This window comes from Drosophila pseudoobscura, chromosome 4, assembly GCF_009870125.1.
Source record: "Drosophila pseudoobscura strain MV-25-SWS-2005 chromosome 4, UCI_Dpse_MV25, whole genome shotgun sequence".
Taxonomy (NCBI): domain Eukaryota; kingdom Metazoa; phylum Arthropoda; class Insecta; order Diptera; family Drosophilidae; genus Drosophila; species Drosophila pseudoobscura.
In genome coordinates, this window is record NC_046681.1 from 6,694,788 (window position 1) to 6,714,475 (window position 19,688).

The 19,688-nt window shown below is 47.8% G+C and overlaps 1 protein-coding gene across 2 annotated transcripts in view; it reads right to left on the bottom strand.

Moving 5' to 3' along the window:
* Window positions 1-1,944: 1,944 nt before the first annotated feature.
* Window positions 1,945-19,688, bottom strand: part of Trim9 (E3 ubiquitin-protein ligase Trim9) — a 72,832-nt gene continuing 55,088 nt past the window's right edge. Inside the window, exons 2-10 of one of the 2 annotated variants that reach the window (XM_015181183.2) lie at window positions 10,881-10,976; window positions 10,688-10,819; window positions 10,514-10,615; window positions 10,298-10,457; window positions 9,514-9,546; window positions 7,668-7,807; window positions 7,238-7,376; window positions 5,372-5,605; window positions 1,945-3,452 (exon numbers count right to left, since the gene is read on the bottom strand). In XM_015181183.2, the coding sequence (XP_015036669.2) occupies window positions 3,163-3,452; window positions 5,372-5,605; window positions 7,238-7,376; window positions 7,668-7,807; window positions 9,514-9,546; window positions 10,298-10,457; window positions 10,514-10,615; window positions 10,688-10,819; window positions 10,881-10,976 (1,326 nt within the window). In that variant the 3' untranslated portion in view covers window positions 1,945-3,162. The remainder of the gene's footprint in view (window positions 3,453-5,371; window positions 5,606-7,237; window positions 7,377-7,667; window positions 7,808-9,513; window positions 9,547-10,297; window positions 10,458-10,513; window positions 10,616-10,687; window positions 10,820-10,880; window positions 10,977-19,688) is intronic. The other variant, XM_001356012.4, reaches the window with a different exon arrangement.

The following is a 19,688-nucleotide window of genomic DNA, read 5'->3' on the forward strand; positions in this document are numbered from 1 at the left end:
GATGTTGTCACAGGGTTAATTTTTTTCCGCCAAGCCTGGCCTTTCAGAGATTAGGGATTGCACATGTTCAGCTTGTCCTTCTTAAATATATATTGTTGTCCCCAAAGTGCCTGAATCCCGTGGTCAGGGCCTCGTGCACCACTCTCGGCTCCAGCAGAAAGAGTTTCGTAGCCAATATTCGTAGACCCCCACATAGCTGTGGACCTGTCGGTACTTCCTGAAGGTTGAGACGGGGAGTTCATCCCAGCTCTATGCCTCGCTCTCACTCTCGTCTCCTTATACAAATCGATGAGGTCCAATGTGAAGTCTCAGCGGCGAAGGACCATGTTCGGTAACGTTCCGAGCAGTGGCAGACCACGTATTTCCTTCATATTCCGCATCTGCCAGTGGCCAAAGTTCCACGTGACGAACTTGTAAAGAATTAGGAGCAGTGTTCGTATTAAATGGTGCATATTTTTTGCAAAATTTGTAACATAGGTCAAATCACGAACTCTTCTGTGAGTCGAGTATCGAGATAGGACTCTATGAAGCATAGCCAATTGGCGTGGCTAACTGGGGAAGCCAAATACGTTAGTCACGGTGTATTGACAAGTGGATATCGATTCATAAAGTATAACACACTCGAATGGTCCTACTGAATACTCATTTTCGGGTATATCCGACTTTAATACCTGGAGTATTATGTTAGTTTCAAACTCGACTCCTTCCGCCATAGGAAGGTCTTCCGGCCTTGTACATATACATGCCATAGAAGGCAAGCTATGGGGTATGCTCTAGTCTCATCACTCGACTCCAGCGATCCTAACTGAATTCCAATATTTTTGCCTCGAAGAGACTACAACAATCACGTGCCACATCCGCCACATAGCCGCATTAGGAGGAACCACCAGAAACGCTCTGGGAATTTGGTAGCGCAACGAGGCGCGAAAACATTTACTCAACACTTAGCAGCTGTTGGTGGGTTTGCGGGTTCCTTGTTCGGGGATCGTGGCCGGCGACGTGCGGCGAAAGTTTTTTATGATTTATGAAGCAGGCGACGAGGATGGAGCCGCTGCTGGAGGTCCTGATGTCTGCTGTCGTGGCGGATGTGGAAATGGCAGACTCCCAGGCCGGGAGCAAGGCGTTTCCGGGCGGGTGGGGTGGCTAAGCGCTTTCCCGTGTCAGTTTCCCAACAGCAAGTGCTCGCTCCTTCCGAAACCTTCCCCCAAAACCCGGATATAAAAACTGCACTTTGATGCGTTTTCCCCGCACACAACTGCAACTACAGTGCAGAAACAGTAAACAATGTGTAGCCGAAATAACAAAAGTTTCTTTGGCGGTTTTTCTCCGCTGCGCTCATTAAAATGTTCGCTTAGAGCTGGCGCTGCGTCCTCCTGGACCTCCTTTTGTCAAACACAAACACAAAACAATGAAAGCCTCACACACGAGCAAGGATGTGCGCATACAATAAGCAAGTGTACATATACATATATGCATACGAGTATATACTCGTACGAGTATTCCCACTTTTGCAGTTGACACATGCTGCTTTCTAAGCAAACGTGTCGCTGGCGCTAAGTGTGTAATTTATAAGAGTGTTTGTCGGGGGGGAGATTTGGATCTGGTGGGGAGGTAGGGGCCGAATGAATGCCGAAACTCTACAACAGAATTCATAGGAGCATTGTTGGCGACACATTTCCCTCCTGAAAGGCCGCACAACAAAAATCCATTTCAGAACAAACGCAGAAATCCGCACAGAAATTGGCACAATGAACCCTCGCCCGCGTGAGGCTTTCCGCAAATGGAAAGCGCTGGAAAAAGTGAAAATGCTGTGCAAGAAGGCGTTTATTGGGCCACCGCTTTGCAACATATTAATTAAGAACCGACACGCTCCGCCAGTTTTCCGCCTCTCATAGGGAAACTACCGTGAAACTAGCCTAATTTTAGGACAAAAACTCGTTTAAATTTGATTACGCGTTTTTCCATATGTATTTTATTTCGATTCTTTCTTTTAAATAAACTCATTTACGTGTGTGCCGTTGCTGCTTATGCAAATCGATTCTCTCCTCTTCGGATTGTTTGCTTTTCTTGAATGTTATTACAGTTTTAAATATTTAAACATGCATAGTACTGGTAATTAACTTTAATGGTTGTTGCTTTCTGCCGTAGATTGGAGAGTACACATAGTTTTTACGTACACGGCCATACGGCCATAATCGTATGCATTACACCTTACAATAAGTACGAGTACGTAGGACAGAACTAGAGTAGCCGAACTTTATTATTATATTAAAATATTTATAAATATTTACAGGGAACTTAATGGTTTGTTAAATATTAATATTCAGACGCATATTAAATTCTCATAAGCAACATGGTTGGTTCGCTTCAAATTGGTATTCATTTTTGGTGGCTTTCGTGCAGATTTTGAATGATTTTGAGTGCTTTTGCGTTTATGTTTAACTTTCCCACTCAATTTCCGGGATTTCGAAAAGGGTTTTCTTTTCGAAACGTTCGACGAGGCTTTCTCTTCTTCCTGTCGCACCTATGAAAGCCATTTGCATTCAGTCTTTAGAACAAAAACTCATCCCAACAGTTGATTTCGATTCCATTCTAGCCTCGATCAAATGTGTGTATTTTTCGCGTAATTACTACCACATACGCACTGGTTAAAATACGAGACGACCCATACAGATGCAAATTTGTAGCTACCCTAATTGCTAATTGGATTTTAGCCGGAATTTCATCATTCGCATGCGTTTAAATTTAATTTGGTTTTTGGTGTTGCACGGTGCATGATTTTTGGCTTTGTTTTCACTGAAAAACATCAAAGATTGTTATTATTATTATTATATTTTACATACAGCTACCGCTGGCTGTTTTCAATTATTTTGAATAATTTACTCCCCGTTTGGCGCAGCGTTTTACAAACATTGCCTAGAACTACGAGTAGAGATACGAATAAATGGAGATATGTCGCTGAACCTTGCCCGAAACTACACATTTAACATACGTAATATTGTAAGCTGCATGAGTAAAATGTTCATATTTGTAAGGTCTGCTTATACGCTATATACGCCATATACGCCATATACGCTATATATAGATATAGACACCGATAACTGCTGAACGCAAAGCTTTATGTACACAATTCGCTACTCCTCCACATGGCACACGGCCGACCTAGAAGTAATCCATCTTGGGCGCGTCCATGGCGGTGTGCATCGTCAGGGTGACTCCACGGTTGATGCTCACGGCCGGATAGAACACCCCGTACAGATCCCGGAATGCCACCGATCCCTGCGGCATTTCGTTCACCAGGAAGCTGAGTGTGTGCCGCTCCAGATCGAGGAGAACTCCGATGGTACTGCCCGTGGTGATGCCTCCCTCGACGCGTCGCTCGTGGATGGAGTTGTGCTGGAACCAGGAGCGCTGGCGATCGATGTACATGGCAAACGACTTCTCGTCTTTACCTGGTGGATGGCAGGAAGCATGGATAATGCGATTAGTTTACTTAGTGTTCTTACACGTCTGGCCTTCGTCATTAATTATATATAGGAACTATGTCCGATATATCTGAATGATCACGGCTAGTTGGTTCGCAACTAACGAACCATGAAACCTGATTGAGTATACATTTGAGAGTATATCCATGTGAGATCTACGCTAAATGTGCTACAGCTCACTGCACTTTGTTCTCTCCCAAACGAACCTCTTGTTCGGATCATTGATCTTTTCGCATCGATTAAAATTTCGTTGAGCCAAGCCAATATCTGTCAATATCTAACATACAACCTAAATGGGTGATTTTGGTGGGGCAGGAAAGGCAGACCGCGATCTCTCTCAATTTCGTTCGCACTTGTCTTGCAGTTCGGTCATCGGATCGGATCTTCCACCGGTTTCTCGTATTTTCAATTGCCACATTTTGGATGACACCGGTTTTCGTCATTTCTGCTGCGAAATTTAGAAATACACTTTTTTCACTGGGCTCTTAACACAGAATTTTGATTACCTTAGCTCTAAACTCCAGCTAGGCGTTAAACAAGTCTGACGGACAGAGAGACATGGCTATGTCGAATCGGCTATTGATGATAAACAAGAATATATACACTTATGAAGTCGGAAATGCTTCTTTCTGGGTGTTATATATCTCCAAACTCGAAGAGTTTATCCACTAATGGATATTTTTAATCCCAAAAATTCATATTTTCTTCAAACGTAATTCCTAGAATCCCTAGAACAATTGGTACGTCAAACCGAGCTATAACTACCGCTTGTTATAGTTATACGATGAGTTCTTCTTGAAAAACTATCAAGAGATTAGTCCAGCTTAAGTAACTCTTCCCTTTCGTGCGTGTTCGCTTTTCGAACTTTAAAACTTGGCTCTCGGGCGCACTTCCCAGATCCAGTCCTGGAGCTTTTGTCACTTTCCCGTCTGTCGCTTCAGTTCTCTCAATTTATAAGTGACAAATGCAACAGGGGCTGGAAGGGATGGCTCCAGGGAAGACGCAACGCACGAGCGTCGTAGAACAACTTGGAAAACTGCAACTGTTGGAGTCAGTGTCAGTGTCAGTGCCAGTCGCTGGGAGGAGAGGGCACCTGACACCTGCTCTGCATTTTGCATATGAAAATTTAATTCGAAAACTTGAACATCGAGCATAGGGAGCTGCTGCTGCTGCTGCTGCTGCTGCTGCTGCTCCTTCGGGGGCACGTGTTAAATGGCGCGTGAGCTGCCTGAAGAGTAAATTCTGTAAGTGAAAGAGATACACGACGCCTTCTGCCAGCTGGAGAATAAGGGAAAAGAATGATGCCTGCCGATTCCCGCAAATAAACTTTCGCATTTGACAAAAGTTTAAGTGCCGCACTTTTAATTACTTTTGTCTGCAGTGAGCAGAAGTCTCCCCACAGCACCCCACGGCCCTCCATAGCCACGCACATTTTCAATCAATTTGCCGAAGCGTCCTTTGAGGCCGCCTCAACGACGCTCTTAGGTTCCTTTGTTTGTCGCCAGTGGTCGTCGCAGTACTCTCCGCCCTGGAAACTGAAACTCGCTTAGAAGTTCCGCTCTTCGCGCACGCAACAAGAAGTGGCAAAAGTTTGTTCACGCCCACCCGGCGGCTCCCCATTTTATTGGCCTGGTACTGCGGGGGCGGCCAAATGGCAAAGTTTTAAGCGCTTGCCGCACTCCCATTCCACCTATCTATGGCTGTACATTGGGTATTGGATTGGGTCTTTTGTCAACGCCAGAATCTATTTGTTGTGCAGATTTGCCACTTTTAGTTTTGCCGTGAAAGTTTCTGGGCCGCCTGCTCTGAATTTTTAATTGAATCTCGAATGCAACCGGTAACCCAGTGAAATGCTTTCCTTTCGCCATTTGCGGCGTGGTACTCACCCAACATTTTGTTCCGCGCCACATCGATACGTGCCACTCCAAAGGCCGGATCCGTGTCCGCCGTGTAGTTGTCGATGGTGAACTCCCAGTAGTGGACGCCGCGGGAGAAGCCCACCGAGCCAAGGGCCACCCGGTGCTCCCAGCCCTCGACACTGACGGTGGCGTTATTTTTGCTAAAGATTAAGCCAGAGCCGGTGCCGCCGCTCAGAACTGGATCAAACGTGAACCAGGCCACTGCAAAAGAGAGCAAGAGGAGAGGTGAGGAGAACAGGGATGAGTGGAGGACCAAGTGCAAAGTGGAAAGGAAAACAAAGTCAGACTGGTTGCAATTTTCACTATTGTCAAAGCTCAAGTGGCCAGGCCAGGCCATGGCATGCCAGAGGAGTCCAGTCCAAGTCAGAGCTCCGTGCTCCGAGCTCCGAGCACTCCTCGTGCCGCATAGTTTATGCTGTTATGCCCCGCAAAGTATGCAACGAGCAGCAGCACCACCAGCAGCGGCAGTCGCCTCAAGTCGAGTCGAGTCGAGTCGAGTACTTTATTAAATTTCCTTTTTATTGTTGTGGCCGCATTAAGTGGCCGAGGCTGGTCCCGGATCAGCTGGGACCCGCCGGGACGCCGACTCCGGTGATGATGATGATGATGACGTTGCAGCGTTGCTGCGTTGCCTCTTCTCCGAGCTGCTTTTGACGCTGCCATTTTCCTGTTTTATTAGCCACCAAAGGCAATTGTGTGGCCAAACAAGCCACAAAAGCCAGCATCTGGGACAAGAGGTCTCTTGGGGCCGGGGACCGGGGACTGGGGACCTCCGTTGCTTTGTTTATGTCGGGAATATGAGATTTGAGTCAAGTACTATAAACTATGACCATGATGCAGCCATTTAATTTGCCGCTATATGTATATTTCATTACCGAAGCTCAAAGTCGGATTAGGATCATAATTTCGATATCCTGGAGAGCCTCAAATTAAGAGCGAAGTGTGCGGTTCCTACGACTCTTCCTTGAAGGCCAATCATCTGCCTATACTGTGGCAAGGATAAAGGTGCCAGCAGTCCTGCTATGCATGGAAAGGGCTTCTGTTTTCCATTGACCCCTCTCCACCACCCTAAGTAATTGTCTTAGCCCTCCTCTCTGCTTTCCGAAGGTGTTACCAGACCCCAGCCCATTAGGACGGACCGCCCGCAAACGTCACGAGCCATAAACTGTTAACTGGTTCTCCGTTAATTACTTAGGGGCACGCGCTCAGTGTAAACACTTTATAAAACAACAATTTGGTCGACGATCTGCGGCCCGGGTCCGCTCAAATGGTCCGTAACCCCCTGGAAGACAACTCGCGGACTCCCAGAAATAATCAATTAAAAGTTGCAAATTAATGGCCACCAACTAATAAAGGAACGGTACCAGGATCAAGCCAGAGCCATAGCGGGCTGGCAATTTTATAAATTAAATAACTTTACGCGGCGTTTCATTCGCCCCGTCATGCGGTCAGGGGAGGAGCTGCTGTCAGGTGCTGCATGCATCAATCAAGCGAGAATTGGATTGCAAAAGACATTCCCATTCTCAGGCATTGCTCCCCCTCCCCCCTGCCACAGTCCCAGTCCTGATGGCAGCCCCATTCTGGTTCACGTTCTGTTTTTCCCGCCCGGCAGGCGTAAAGGGGTCAATGGCTGTTTGACATGCAAAGCACGAACGGAAGGAGGCAGGGGTGACGCAGGGGTCGGCGGCGCATGACCGAAAAGGATTAAATTATAAAGCAGTTGGAAAAGTAGCTCCCAAGCAAACGTTGCACCCAGTCGCAGACCCAGTCGCAGTCCCAGCTCCGGCCAGGAGGAGCTTAATTGAAAAAGCTAGTACGGCAGCAGGGTCTCACCTTCGGCAGTCTGCAGTCCAATCAGCGCCGAGTATTCACCCTCTCCGGCGCTATTGAAGGCCTTCACCCGGGCATTGTACATCGAATTGAAGTGAAGACCGTCGACGGTGCAAATTGTTTCCTTGCCGCAGTAGACTTCCTGTGGGGTAAAGGGGGGTAGAGGAGAGAGAGCCAAATTAAAGTTTTCATCGTTAATAAATTGGAGGATGACAGCTATTCTTTCAGCCACTCAATCTGTTGATTGAATCGCCCATTCAACCAATAGACCACTCACTCGCCCACTCTTTTGGTTGGTTATTCATTCAGACAGTCACTGGGAATGGTATTCATTAATAGACTCCGTCCCTGATCATAGTTTCTGTGGTTTAATCCACATTTATGCCAGACTTTTCCCAGTCATTGCCAGTTCCTTATTTCAGATTTTACTTACCCGAAACTCTCCGCCGCTTCCATCGTCCAGTTCCAGGACGTAGCCTTCGACGGTGCAATGAGCCGGTGGCTGCCACGCAACTGTGACGGAATTATTTTCCGCTGAACAATCCGTCGGCAAAATGCTCGGAGTCAAGGGTGCTGTGTGGGGGGGAAAGATGGTGATTAGGCGATTCCGGGAAGTACAATTTCTTAATGAACGTATAGGGAGCCGTGCCAATTAAAGGGAAATAAATATTCGAGCCACAAAAGAAGATTAACAACCGTGTCAGCAATAACTCAAATAAAAGCAGTGCAAAAGTAAAGAAACAACCCACAACCAATAACAGAAACATATTTTAAATACTGAAATAGATGCGGGGGCAAAGGCGTCTGTCGCCGCTCTTCCATTGCACATTAATCTCGTATTAATTGCCCGGAGGAGTGCCGTGCCCCGCCTGCCCCTGCGACAGGCGACACAAATTCACGACGCAACACAAATGGCAATGGCAGAGAAGCGAAGGGCAGCGCCTAAAATTATGCCATTCACAACAAATCTAATATACCCTTAATTTTGAGTATTGGGTATAATAATAATTATACTTTATATACATTATATAATTAATATAATATAAAAATCAAAAATAATAATTATGCTTTGTATACGTTATATAATTATTATTTATTTCTTGAATAATGATTATTTTTGATTTTTATTGAATATTTATTATAACTATTATTTTTGATTTTTATTGAATAATTATTATTATATTATTATTTTATTATTATATTATATATTATATTATTATTATTATATTATTAAATTTATTATTTTTGATTTTTATTGAATAATTATTATTCTTGATTTTTATTGAATAATGATTTATTTTTATTTTTAATGAATAATGATTTATTTTTATTTTTAGTGAGTAATATTATTATTTTGGATTCTTATTGTATAATTATTATTTTAGATTTATATTTTTTTTGCTTAAAATAAAACTAAAAGAAAAAAACCGAGGGGGAACGTTGTGAATTGCTGCGGAGACCGCAACTCTACATTTGTACCCGATACTTCGTCAGTATGACGATACTTTCCGCCAAAAGCCGTCAAGTGTCACCGAAACAAGGCCCCGACACGGGAAACGAACAAGGCAAAAAGGCACAAAGTAAAAAGTTCAAACCAAGGTGGCTCTGGATGGGTATAAGCGTATGGGATAAGCCGAGCAGGCCTCTCTGAAGAGGGTCAATTCGGAAGAAAAACAACGGAAATATAAATGAAATACAAAAATAATATCCAGCTTAAAATAAAATAAAATATAAAAGCCAAAGCCAAAGCATGAAATAATGAACGGGAGAGAAGTGGGAGAGGAATCAAATGAAAAGCGACGGACACAAAAATGTGCGTAAAAAATTATGTCACTCAAAATGGCATTGCTGACACCCCCGCCCACAGGCCACAGACCACCGCCCCTCGGCCCGGCGAGGCATCTCCGTCATGCGCCGGCAACCGGAAGTGAAAATATTTGGACGCATTTTTCGGGCATTTTCTCTTTTGCGGCTCGAGTGAAAATAAAAGAAAATTATTATGCGTGGCCGGAACACAGAAAACAAAGCCAAAGCAAAAAATCCATGAAAACAAAATGGCCGAAAATGAATGTGTGTGTGAGCAGGCATAGGTGTGTGTGTGTGTGAGTGAGATGATGAAAGATGAAAGCACCAAAGAATGCCCAAAGTTTTGCCCAAACAAAAATCAAACGGTTAGCAATTATGGAATTAAATTTCATGAGATGGTGTCTTTAGTGTTTTTTGTGGATTTTGTCATTATTTAAGAGTTTTTAACATCTGTGGTTGTGGTTGTTGCTCACCTGCCGGGCACCTCTCATCTCCGTCTTTGAGGGCTTTAGATGATTCGGTTTATTGGATGATGGCGAAAGCAAGCGGCACATTCAAAATGGGGTTGGGGGGAGGAGATGCGAGAGAAGCACAAAAGTTAGACACATCAGACAATACAATTTATATGCTATTCTATTCTGTGAGCCCAAAGGCGGAGACGGGGAGGGGGGCCTAATGTGCACTATCCGGTTTCAACACTTTCACTTTAATTGTCGGGGGCTCCTTCGCTGGAAATTTGTCAGCCACACACACGTGTCCCGCATCGCAGCGTCTCTCGTTTCTATATTTAATCCCTTCCTCCTGGGAGTTGCCCAAACTATTTTCGAAGCCCCTTCAGTGGCCCCTCTTGAACGGCCCTCGTCGCAGAGCTGAAGAGCTCTTCCCGGCATTGTTTCAAGGGCTGAGGTGGAGTGCAGCCGAGTGCGGGGTTTGTTTATGTTTAAAGGGTGTTGCGGAATCACACCATTACACGCCATCGGTGTCAATGGGAGATCGAGTATGAGCATGTGCGTGTGTGTGCGTGTGCATGTGTGTGTGTGTGTGTGCTTGTGCTTAATTAGTTACAGTATTTATGACACAGTTTACCACTCGTTCGAATGCGACTAATAATATCTATCGAAGGTCTATAGAGAGCCTACCAAGCTTCACTTCCCACTCGAATTATTCTACAACTACTCCAACAGCTAGCTCTCTTAACTAATCCTTTGGGTTAGCCAACAATTAATTGGAGGTCTAGAGGTCTGCGGTCGGACGAACCTTTCATTTGGATAAAGTTCAAGTTGTCGATGGCCCGTGCCAGGGCGGCGTCGTCCAGGGTCAAGTCCACGATGGGCGAAACACGCGGCGCCGCATTGGTCACCTCCTGGTGCCAGGTCATGTCGGTGTTGGCCACCCGGTTGATGAGCATGGAACCAACCTGCAAGGACGCATTCAATAAGCACCAGACACATGTAGTTTGAGGGATGTACAGACCTGTAGAAAGGCGGCGCTGTCAGTCTCCTTCAACGCCTCGATGCAGAACTGGATGAGGCCCGTGGTCTGCTGCAGCTTGCCCGTGCAGTTCGATTGCTGATCCTACGGAGCGAAGGTGGAGAAGGAGGTTAAAAAAAGTAGAGAGCGGGAGGGGGCCGTGAAGTGTGTACCCACCTTCAGTATCCTGATTTTGGTGTCCTTGTCCATGCGGATGGCCTCCAGCAGATACTCGCGCCGGTCGTGGATGGCCTGGATGAGGGCCTCGCACTGGGCGTGCACCAGACGCTCGAATTCCATGCAGGATTCCTGATTAAAAACCGGAGCTGAGAACGGGTTCTGTTTCGGAGTAGGTCCGGGCCACACTTACCGTCACTTTGTCGCTCATGCCTTTGAGGCGCTGGATGAATTCCGTGGTGGAACGTGCCTTCTCCGACAATTGTTGCAGATTGTGCGAGAGCTCCGTCTGCAAAATACGGGAATATGGGAATCGTAGGACAATGACATCAGCGCAAATATTAATAAAAAACAAGTCAGGAATGCAGTAATAAAAGTTTACGGTTTACGGGTGCACGGGTGTACGGTTTACGGGTTTACGGGTTTTCTTTTATGAAGTGCTCGCCGCACGGAGGCGCCCGCGGTGACAGCTCCCTTCACATTTTCCATGGCATAGCTACAGTGTAAAAAACCACCCCCGACCCCATCCAGAAGCCGCCCCCCCAAAGAATCAGTTGAAAATATGTCTGTCTGGCAGAACTGGCAGTACGGCTCAATTACCGGGGGAGCAGAGCCCATCACGCAAGCCATTTCCACTATCCGGCATTTGCAAAACCTCATTTGTTGAATGTTTTTGCCAAAACATAAAAGAGACAATGTTTATGTTGCGGCGTTGGAGGCATTTGCGCTTGACACTGACATGACACGACACGACAGGACACGATGGCAGCAATTTGAACAATTCAATTCTCATCAACGGGAAATTTGTTCAGCAATTAAATTGCTCATACGCCACCCCACGCAGCCCTCCACGGCCTTCGTCTTCAACAATTTCAATTCATTAGCATTAAAATGGCTTCGTGAACGTGAACCCCGGCCAGCCATCTGTATCTTTGTTTGCAATGAGGCATACACTGCTCCTACTCCCACTCCCACTCCTCCTCTTGCGCCCTTTTCCGGCATGTTGTTGCCCGCAGGACACTTTGGCATTGAGCGTGCAACTCCGTCGCACCATAATTGTCCGGCTGGATGTCGAGGAGCTGGCTCAAGTGCTTACCAGACGACTCCGCTCCAGGGACAGCTCCAGCGCTGGTCTAAGAGCGAGACCGAGTACACGTACACCCTCGTAATACCCGCCCCGGGGCCTTTACATGCTTTTCACTTTTCTAGACAAACGGAAAAACAGAAAACGGAAAGGGACCATTCCGTTCCCCGCCTTTCTCTCTGGTGCCTTTCCCATGCCAAAGACCGGTCCGGTGCTTCTGCCAGAGACGGCGTGCACTCATTACCACTTTTGGCATTTGTTTTCTGATTATTTTATTCTATTTGCCAGTCGTCGCCCTTCGTCCGCCGCTGCTGCTGCTGCTGCTGTTTCCCTTCTTTGTTTGCTTATCAAATCAAAATAGCTGCCGGTGCACCTTGCGGGTGGGGGATCGCGCGGAGAGTGCTTTTTGTGCGGATTTCCCGGTCTTATTAGGTCCCGAGTGACAGTAGATAGAGATATACATAGACTGGAAAGAGACTGGAAGGACTGGATCTAAGGAGATCCGGGAAAGCCCCCGCTTTGGCACTCTTCTGGCAGATTTCTTGGCACCCGAAAAGCCACCCCTGTTGCTTCCATTTCCGGTTCATTCCGGACTGACCAAAACGAAATCTCTTTGCAAGTAAATGAATTTTCAATGCTTTCATAATTCTTCAAAAGAGCAGCCCACAGAACGGGGCCCAATTACTGGGAAATATCTGGTATCCAGGCCCCCGTAATGAGCAGAGCCCTCGAACAAGGCAGCTTACGACGATTACATTCATTAGCTGAATGCCAGTCCCACTCCTGCTCCCAATCCTTCCACACACAGATAGACAGACAGATGGCTAAGCGCCGAAAAGTCGGCAAGGGAAAAGCTGATAGTGCAGGGGAGGCGGACGGCTAAGTGGCGGCCAAGAATGCGCAACGCGGACAGAAAACTGTTGAAATTTAATCCCTCGAGGGTTGCTTCAACGCTTCCTACACAATGCACGGCCACAGTCCCACTCCGCCCACTCCGCCCCACTCAGCCCCACTCTGGCCCACTCTGGGGAGAAGTGGGGAGTGATTTTGAATAGGGCGGAGTGGCTGAGAGCCGGACTCCGTCCCGGGCTAATGCCGAGAGTCTGTTTTGCATTGATAAGCTGCCCTCTCCTGTTGCGTCCTCCCCAATGGCAATCCTTTTGAAAACATTTTCTGAGCAGCGATCTCCCTCCCCCCCTCCCCCTTTCCACGAAGCTCTTTTATGACACATCGCCATAAAAAAAATATATCAAGTGCGCAGTCCGAATAAAAAGCTCCCTTCGGAGAAACAGGAGGGGGGCGGGGGGAAGAAACTTTTATCAGACAGTAAAAAATAATAATAATATGACATGTTTATGCGCCGCAGACGCAGAGGCAGCAGCGTCGGCAGCGGCAACAGAGGCGACACCGAAGACTTCTTTAAAGTTGCTACGCATGCAAATCGTGTAAATAATTCAAGAGCTCCTGTCAGGCGGCGCAGAGCGGCGCGGCGGTGTCTCCTCTGTCCCTTTTGTGGCACTGATGTGGCCGTGACACATGGGCCCGCGGGAGAGACAAATAAATTATTAAGCTGTTGAGAAACCCAACCGGCAGCAGTGGCACTGGCAGTCACTCATATTAATACGCTAAATGTTGCAACAATGTGATGCCTTGAGGGAGCTGCCAGATGGGGCCCCGCTCGACATTCAGGTAGGAAAAACCACTTGGGGCTTAGGTGCGGAACACATTCTATGGCGGAAATCGAAGCAGAATTCATGGCACAAATTTGCTGCCACTTTAAGTATTTACGCTGCCATTTAACAGCCTTCTTATCACTTCAAACAACGGCCAAAGGGATCTGCCCTGCCACTTATAGCAAGGAGACGCAAGATTTGATATCTGAGAAGTGGCAGACAGCACCCCATGCCACGACATGCCACAACTGGTAGGCTGCAACATAGGGCTGGGGGACAGAGTGGACAGCGGAGCAGCAGATAAAATCGCAGACTTTGCGGCGACGACGCCTCGTGGTCGTGCGGCAACAAGTTGCCAGCCACCGACTGCCGTCTGCTGCCGTGTGGCGCTGATTATCAACAGAATGTTGCCCATAATTTAGGGCTACACGATGCAGCTTGCTATAAATAAACCATCAACATGCAGTTCCACTCGTGTCGTGGCACGCGGGGGAGGGGGAGGGAGAGGCAACTATCGGGGGAACGGAACGGAACGGAATGGAAAGCCAGAGCTCGTTAAGCCGTTTTCGGAGCCGAATTGAAGTTGTGCAACATTTAGTTGGGCGCCCCCAAAAGGCTTGAAGAGGTTCGAGATTTTCAGAAGTGCAACAGTCGGCGGTCGGCGGGCGGCGGGCATGTCGTAAAATGATGATATATCACGAGTGAGCACTCGTGCCGGCGCTATGCGAGAGGCCAATATTTATTGTGGACTAGGCCAGAGCGAGACGTGACAACGACTCGAATGTCTGTCGAGCAGGTGGCCAGGCAATCGGGCTTGAATTATAACGCATTTGAGCCATAAAGCCGCAGACATACGACTATTTGCGGCTCCGATTACCTGGTACACATGTCGGGCTGTCCCCCGAATATGGCATCACGCAGACCACGCACATAAATATCATTTACCGCCAATTCGTGTTGATGCACATGCAACACGTGGCTCTGGCAATTCCGTTCCCCAATGCCCCACAGATTTGGCATGCCATAAAAAATGATGATTTCTCCTGCTCTCAGCTTCCCAGCAGAATGTCTCAGTCTTAATGATAACAAATAGCGTAAATAGAGCCATATAATACCTGCTATAAGTAGGCACCCGTTATGGATCAGGTTGATAGGCATCTGCACAATTTTATAGCATGTGTTGCACGATATTTATGGCACCCTGGGTCTATGATTGATATCAGCAGCTTAGAGCGAATGTCATTCAAACAAAGCTATCCATTTCAGGCCTTTAACAATCGTCAGAGCAGAGACCGCAGTACAGTCCAGTGGCCAGAGCCACCTTGGCCCTAATTATATGTACTGTCGAAATGCAGCTCTATCTCAGGCGTGAGCTTACCTTCTTCGTCATATTCCCAGACCCAAAGCAAACCCAAGCGCCTGGCAGCAGAAGATGGGCACGAGGGGGGGCTAGGGCTGGGGCTGGGGCTGGGGCTGGTTCTGGCGGCTTGGGCACACTTGAGGCATGAGTAATGCGTGGCGCGTTGCAGTCGCCTTTGAGGCCCGATAAAAAGCTTAAAATACAACTTACATTCTGGAAAGATATGAATTTTAAGCGCACAGCACATCCCATTGATTTATGTGGCAGTCAAAGGAAGCCAGCCACTGACGGCGATGGTTTTTTAAATTGGATTACGAGTGTCTGTCTGTCCCGTGTTCTCCCTGATTTGCATGCCGAGTGTGCGGCTGAGTATCTGATTAAAAATAAGCCAAGACGACAGCTTATTGAGCCGCCGGTTCGTCTAATTAATTAGCGACTAGTGCCAAGATCTGATGCCCAAAATGGAAATGGACTCGTGACATCCCAGCGATTTGAAAACCAAACAAAACAGGAAAGGGGAAACGGGAAAGGGGTACCGGGAACCGCAGACGAAACAGCAAATAACCAAATGAGGGGAGTTTCCCTGTCTCTTCGATTGATTGCGATTCTGGTGTGGCACCCACTCCAAAGGGACACAGACACGGAAAGGGGGACTGGGACAAACCGCAGAATCTAATTTAGAAAACGTCGGTGTGTGTGTGTGTGCCTGTGTGTGTGTGTGTGTAGAGCACATGTGGAGTCATCTGACGAGGGGGAGTTAACAAATGTCTACTGTCGGGTGTGTAAAACAATATTTGAACTGAAGGAAAAGGAAACCGAAAGGTAGAGCCAGGGAGCAGGGGAGCACAGGAGCAGGGGAGCAATGCGCAACAATCAAAATATTTTCATGACAAATTTAAAACAACAGAACCATGAAGTGGAACACGTTGCAAGCGTTTGGTCAGAAGTGCTCGTACTTGCAACAGGGAACAGTGAGACAGCCTGAGAAACAAGTTTTGCGGCGTTCAACCAAGCGGAATGAGACATGTGGGAAGACTCCAGGAGCAAACACTACAGCGGAGTGAAGGGATGGCAACTTTGAACCCATCAAAGCCACTGGGACCCCTGCGGAAACCCTGCTAATCCCCTCAACTCAAGAAGTGGCACACGTGTCTGCGTTTACAATTCATTACGAACGCCTCAGACCCAAGCCCGACATTGACTTTCAGCTGACCCAAAGTCAATTCCAGTGCGGGGCCCCGGCGACACTGTCAGCCCTCGTGATGCATAACGGCATCTGGCCGAATGCCTCTGAATGCCAAACTGTAAGCCACTTAATCTTATGGAGCGGCGGCAGAAAGACTCGCCAAATGCAGCCCGGAAGCCCCAAAGAGGAGGGGGGAGGAAGGGGTAACAAGACTTGATCATTATTTACGCATAAATTAGGATTAAGGCGGCCAGAGCAGCGCTCCAGACACTTCCCCAGAAATCATATTCTCAATTTTGACCTTATTTGGCTTGGGCTCTTCCTCGGAACGTCCAGACCCATATACGGGATGGTCACTCGGGGACCAACTAAGCGGCAATTTCGCCTCGTTATATGCAGTAACGATTTGCAAGCCCTAACGACGGGGATAGATACCCCCACCGGGCTCCCCCTGCCCTCGTAATGCGACAAATGGCTGCCGAAAGGCACTCCAGCACTTTCCATATTCGCATTATCACCGCAGATGACAGTTCTTGTCAAATTAGTGACATTTCGAGTCAGGAAAATGCGCAAATTTTGCCCAGGTTATACGATATATTCCCCCCTAGTGGATGTCAGGGGGTGGCTCTGACGAGGCTAAGCAGATTAGCACACAGCAATGTCTGCAGAGGGGGACTCTGCATGACTTACGTTTATAAGTGCTTATTTATGAATGTTTTGAAACTTGAAGCGAAACTTTAACGGACCATTTTTCTAATCTTTAAATATATGCATGGAATATGTATGGGGAGGTGGCATAGATATCAACCCAATCGCTGTTCCAATCGGGAACTCTACAAAAAATAAACACGAACCGCATACAAAACTCGGGTAACTTTTTCGGTTGTTCCTGTGGCAGTTGCAAACATTTGGGTTTCTTTTTCGGCGAAGCCTGTGTTTTTATAATATGTATTTTTGTTTTTATTCTCATTCTGATTGTCACAACATTCGGAGGGGCAGGGAAGGAGGGCAGCGGAGGGAAGTGGAGATAGCCGGAGGAGGGCCCAGACCAAACCAGTTCTCATTTTTGTTTGTTATTCTTATTGTTGTCGGATGCATTGTTGCTTTTGCTGTTGTTGCTGTTGCTGTTGCGGTAGTCCTCTGTTAAACATGTTTGACACAGACTCCCATGGGATATCCCCCTCGCTCGAGTCCCTCCATACAATGTTCGAGATACATTTGTCTGTCGGTGTGAGTGAGTTTCGACTGCTGCGGCCCGCAGATTCTCCCTCGTCCGCAACGCAAACAGGAAAAAATAACAGCAGCAGTGCCGCCGCCGTCGCCGTCGCCGCTCCAGAGCCGGCCTCTCCGGACTTGGGGGAAAACCGATCTGGCAGTGACAAGCCACATACCAGGAGCAGCAAACAGAATGCTGACAGCCCGACAAACCATCGCCTGAGCCCGGCAAGGGGCGCACTCCTTAATAATTTAATTTGTATAAATTTACCCAATATGTCGGGCGCCCATCAATTTCGCTGCTAAAACGGGAGTCGAGCCGCCGGCGCGCCCTGTGCTAATTAGCCGACATTCCAACGTGGCACGCCCCTTTAGGCGCTGATCAGCGATGGGCTGGAGTCGCCATAGGATGCACTTTGGAGCCATACCTTGGGATCCCTGAAACTCTGTGGGATGAGGGAAGGACTGCCACGTCACATGTCCCATAAACCATCTGAATATACACTCTCTACACTTAAATATAAAAATCAATGAGCGGCAAGTAGGTGTTCAATCTTTGGGCACTGCGAAACCCTGCATCCTGGGCACGTTCTGCCCACCCAGCGACCCCACGCATTCCCCTAACTGGCTGCCCCGTTTAAAAATTAATATTTACACTGATTTGCCTGCCCCTGCCCCTGCCCCACCCCCTGCCGCGGTACGATGCCCGATTGATGGGTGCCATAATTTGCCTGCTCGCATTCGCATTTTGCATTTTGCACTAAATGTCCCACAAAGTGGTCCCGGCTCGGCTTCCACTCCCGACTTCATGGGCGAGATGTGACTTTAAGTGTTATGGGCGAGGCGACGGGTTAAGTGCTGGCTAACTGCCGCTGGAGCCAACCCCCCTTTCTCCTGCCACTCGCCAGCGACTGCCATAAAGCGGGAAAACATGTTAATTGAACCGAGATTGGAGTGGAGAAGTGCAAACAAACATCGTGGTCGTAGAAGGCAGCGCGGAAGAGTGTCAAAACACGGATAGTGCAGGTGGAGGCTGGACTGGAGAGCATATTGATTGCTTGATTCCTTGACTGGCAAATTGATACATTAAACACACTCATCGGCAGCCCCAGATCTAGCATTACCCCCAGGGCAAACCTCTTCAGAGCCAGGGCATGCCGGGGCGCTGAAAGTCGAGGCGCAACTAATTTGGCAGAATGTCAAGTGGCCGAATACCTTGGATCCGGTGGCAAAGAGCTGCTGCTGACAATGCCACCTACGTGGCACGGTGTGTAGCACTCGACTACAAAGCGGCGTGCAACATCGACCGAAATTTGTCAAGTGGCTGGAAAAAATTTCACGTATTTCGAGCGACATCGAAATCTGTTTGTTGTGCGACGAGAATTGTTCGATTGCCGTCAAACCCTCTGCGCCACATGCCACCAACAGCTGCAACAACAGCAACAAAAGAGTTGACAGCAGAGAGCAACAAGTTGTTGTTGTTGTTGTTGCTGTTGCTGTTAGTTGTGGACTCTTTTGGCCAGCAAAATCCTGCTAAGCTCCAATGGGCTTCCACTGAAAACGGATTTCGTAGGTGAAATTTGGTAAATAAATATTGTGTTCCCTGGAAAGCGGGAGCGAGAATTTGTCATCAAGAGGAGAAATCTGAATGCCGCCGATACGCGATACTCGATACGCGATACCCGTAATTTGGCAGCCACTGACTCACCGACGGAGAACAGATGGCTCTTTACGATGCCATTTGCCGCGTGAGTCAGATGATATTCTTCGGAATGGGGAGAGGCCTTAAGAAATCTCGCTGCTCTCCTTTGGAGCCCATTATCGGATGAGCTCCATTATGCGGGCTCATAAATTAAGGAGCAATGCGTCCCACCCACTCGGAGAGGCACGTGCTCCGCTTTTGGTGGGGAAAAGTCCCTTCTCCCAGAAGGAGTTCCTGCAGTGTGAAGGAACTCCTTGGGCATCGCCGTGCAGCCAGAGTGCACTCGTGCAACCGAGTAAACAATTTTAATTGCATTTAAATACGACATTTATTTGCATGTAATATTAACGCGAATCGCAAATTACTTTGCGGCATGCCAGGGCGCAGGGCCGAAAGCAAACAGAGACGTCGACGAGGCCATGTCTGCCACTACCGAGAGGCTACGAGCCGGGGCCAATAATGCTGCGGTGGCCTGGCTTATGCTTTTGTGGCCAAGTTTCGTTTTCTCTGTGGGCGCCTTTAAAGGTTCTCTCCTTAACGTGACACTGAATTGGCCACGTCGGTGCCGTGGGAAATTTCGAAACTCGAGTCGGCCACAGAACACCGCAGGGCCAACTGCAATTTAATAGGCCATAAATCAGTCATGAATGAAGGTGGAGCTGTGCTGCAGCTGGAGATGGAGATGAAGATGCATCTTCTTGGCAGAACTGGGCCAAAGCCGTTTGACTGACAAATGACAAACGACAAACGGTTTCGCATTGCACACACACATTCCGCACAC